This window comes from Mustela nigripes, chromosome 4, assembly GCF_022355385.1.
Source record: "Mustela nigripes isolate SB6536 chromosome 4, MUSNIG.SB6536, whole genome shotgun sequence".
NCBI lineage: Eukaryota > Metazoa > Chordata > Mammalia > Carnivora > Mustelidae > Mustela > Mustela nigripes.
The window spans coordinates 1,589,291-1,592,687 of NC_081560.1; the positions used below are offsets into that span (position 1 = coordinate 1,589,291).

General features: G+C 54.2%; 1 protein-coding gene across 4 annotated transcripts in view; it reads left to right on the forward strand.

Annotated features, from left to right (window-relative positions):
• Positions 1–3,155: 3,155 nt before the first annotated feature.
• LMBR1 (limb development membrane protein 1) overlaps positions 3,156–3,397 on the forward strand; it is a 160,503-nt gene continuing 160,261 nt past the window's right edge. For all 4 annotated transcript variants that reach the window (XM_059396008.1, XM_059396009.1, XM_059396012.1 and 1 more), the window contains exon 1: positions 3,156–3,320. In XM_059396008.1, coding sequence (XP_059251991.1) covers positions 3,255–3,320 — 66 coding nt within the window. In that variant the 5' untranslated portion in view covers positions 3,156–3,254. The remainder of the gene's footprint in view (positions 3,321–3,397) is intronic.

Below are 3,397 nucleotides of genomic sequence, written 5' to 3' on the forward strand. Positions count from 1 at the left end.
ATGTTTACAAGATGGAGGAAAAGATGCCCTAGATCTTGAAGAGCTTATGCATCGACTATCAGTAGATACAGGGACCTGTCTGCTAAGGGTCAAGTGAATGGCTATAAGGTTTCTGCTCTACTCCTGGGTTACAGACTCGGTGAAAGCAGGGACTGAAGCGGTTTTCATTCTTTCTTTTCCTTTTCTCCCTCCCTTCCTCTGCTTTATTTATTAACTTGAGAAAGAGCACACGCAGGGGGAGAGGGGCAGAGAGAGAGGGAGAGGCAGAATCCCCGCTGATCAGAGAGCCCGATGTGGAACTTGATCCCAGAACCCCGAGACCATGACCTGAGCCGAAGGCAGACGCTTAACTGACTGAGCCACCCGGGCGCCCCAGCAATCTTTCCATTGTGTCTCCACGGTTTTGGATAAATGTGTGAATGAAGAATCTGGAATCATCAGGAAAGACTGTGGAGAAGAGACATCTTTTTATTTATTTACTTAATTTAAATTCAATTAATTAACACATAGTGTTTTATTAGTTTGTGGGGCAGAGGTCAGTGATTCATCGTTTGCATAGAACTCCCAGTGCTCACTTCCTCACATGCGGTCCTTAATGCCCATCCGTCAGTTACCCTGCCCCCCACCCACCTCCCCTCCAGCAACCCTCAGTTTGTTCCCTGGAGTAGAGTCTCATGGTTTGTGTCCCTCTCTGATTTCATCTTATTTTCCCCTCCCTTCTCCTATGATCATCTGTTTTGTTTCTTAATTTCCACATGAGTGAAATCATGTGATAATTGTCTTTCTCTAATTGACTTATTTTGCTCAGCCTAATACTCTCTAGCTCCATCTCTGTTGTTGCAAATGGTAAGATTTCATCGTTTTTGATGGCTGAATGCTATTCCATCGTGTATATCACATCTTCTTTATCCATTCATCTGTCCATGGACATCTGGACTCTTCCCATAGTTTGGCTATTGTGGACACTGCCGCTATAAACATTGGGGCACATGTGCTCCTTTGGATCATTACGTTTGTATCCTTTGGATAAATACGTAGTAGTGCAATTGCTGGGTCGTGGGGTAGCTCTATAACTTTTTGAGGAACCTCCATACTGTTTTGTAGAGCGGCTGCCCCAGCTTGCCTTCCCATTACATTGCAGTGTAAGAGGTTCCCTTTGCTGAGAAGAAGGTCTTGGTGTGAATGCTGAAGGGAGTTAGCACTGACTCGGAACAGTAGGAAAGAGGATATAGAACAGGCAACGGGGCTGGGCCTTGGCCTTGGGGATGGGAGAGAGGAGGAAGCCAGGTTGTAGCCAAGAGCTCTTCAGGGAATGAAGTGGGGACAGGGACTGGAAGGATGGAGTCGGGCTCCAAAGTCAAGCTCTTGAATGCCAAGTTAAGGAGTTTAATTTTATTCTACACTAAGTGAGAACAACTGCATTGCAGTGCACTGAACAGGGGAGAAAAACTGTTACAGGAAGATTTATGTTTTAGAGGGATGCAGAAAAGACTGTGTCAGTTGGGAGCCAGAGAGAACAGGGATCCCTCTCTCTACTTGGTTGGGGCTTGTTTGCACAGTAGCAGCTGGAGGATGCCCAGGGCTGGTAAGAAGGGACAAGCCCTGAGGCTCAAGCACTTTTCAAAGTAGCTTCATATATTCTACTGTTCTTTTGGCCAAAGCAAGTCACCTGTTCGGTCCCAGAAGAGGGTGGAAAATAATGACTTCTTGATGGAAGGAGAGGCAATGCCACAAGGCAGACAGGAGAATGTCTGTCTCCTGTCTATAGGAACAGGAAGGGGGGAGCTTCTGGCTATTTTTGAAGCCCCCTACGCAGGGCTAGGGGCTAAAGAAAACAGAAAGCACTAGATGCTTGGGGGTTGGGCTAGATAGAGCAGAAATGCATGCATCTACGTCCGGGAACACATTAAATATCATGATCTTAAAATCTGATCTGCTTACTCTAATTAACCCAGAAATCATGCAGATCATTTCGGACAAGTGTTTAACCCAGCTCTCAGAACCCGGGTGTCTAGAAAAACAGAGACTTTGTCTTTCGGTGGCTCTTTCCGTCTCTGAGACATTTTAAAAATAAAAGTGAACGCTGCGTTTACGCAGTTGGAAGCACTCCTGGTTTCTTATCAGCCTGTGGCAGCAGGGGCACTCAGAGCAAACCCCCGTTCTGGTCCTCCCACTACCGACCATGTACAGCCTCCTGCATCACAGGCACGTCTGGGCTTGACACGCTTTTCGGAGACCTTAGAAACATTTTTTTTTTTTAAAGTCATGAGAAAACTTTTAACTCACAATTGCAGAAGATACTGAAAAATCGAGATGCAGATACATCATTAAAATAATTTGAAAGCAATTTCTAGATCTTCTTACTTCCTTCGAGTTCTCAATTAGAGATGCCCCCAAATCGCGGGGCCGGCATCACTTAAGCGACCTCTCTGTGGTCAAATGAATCCCGAGGTAAAATGATACATGTCCAGCGAAAATAGAAAAAAAGACACTGGGCGTCCAGCGGGGATGAAGGACCGTGTTCGGTCCGCTAGGAGGTCCCCAATATGAGCGTCTGCCGCGGGCCTCCCGGGGGCCACTGCACGCGCTCCGCAAGGGCCGCGCGCTCGGGGCTGTGCACGCTTTCCGGGCCGGAGACGCCGTGGTCGGAGCCACGGAGCCGGGTCCTTCGGGGCCTGTGACCCGCTCTGGCCGAGCGCCAGTTCCGCGGGAGACCTGCTGGCCCGCGGGCCGCGCCGGGCCACGAAGATCCCCTCCTGCCGGGAACAACTGCACCGAGACTGTGGCCGGCCGCCCCGTTACCCTTCAAAGAGGAAGAACCCGCTCCGGCCGCCCCACCACGGTCGCGTCCCCAAGCCGCTGGGCACTGGGACCCGGCAGCCCGGCTCCGGCCTCCACGTCCTGGGGGCGTGGCCCTACCGCCCCCGCCTCCAGTAGACCACGCCCCTCGGCGGCTCCCGTTGGTAAGGTGCCGCGGCGCGCTCCTCTGACGCGAAGCGCCTTCCTCTGACGTCAGGCCCCGCCCCGGCCCCGCCCCGCGCCCGCCCTCCGCAGCCGGAGCGGCTTCGCCTGAGGCGGCGGCTGGGGAGGCGGCTGAGGCGGCTGAGGCGGCCGAGGCGGCGGCGGGGACGGGGGCTGCGGTCGCCGACCCTGGCACGGCGGTCCGCTGTCTGTGTGCTTCCGCCCCGGAGCGGCGGGCGATGGTGCGGCGGAGCGCGCGGACGCGGGCGGCGCGGCGGCGGGCATGAGGGAGGATGGACGGGCAGGACGAGGTGTCGGCGCGGGAGCAGCACTTCCACAGCCAAGTGCGGGAGTCCACGGTGAGCCGGCCCGCGCCCCGCGCCCGCGCCCGCGCCCCGACCCCGCGCCCCGCGCCCCGACCCCGCGCCCGCGCCCC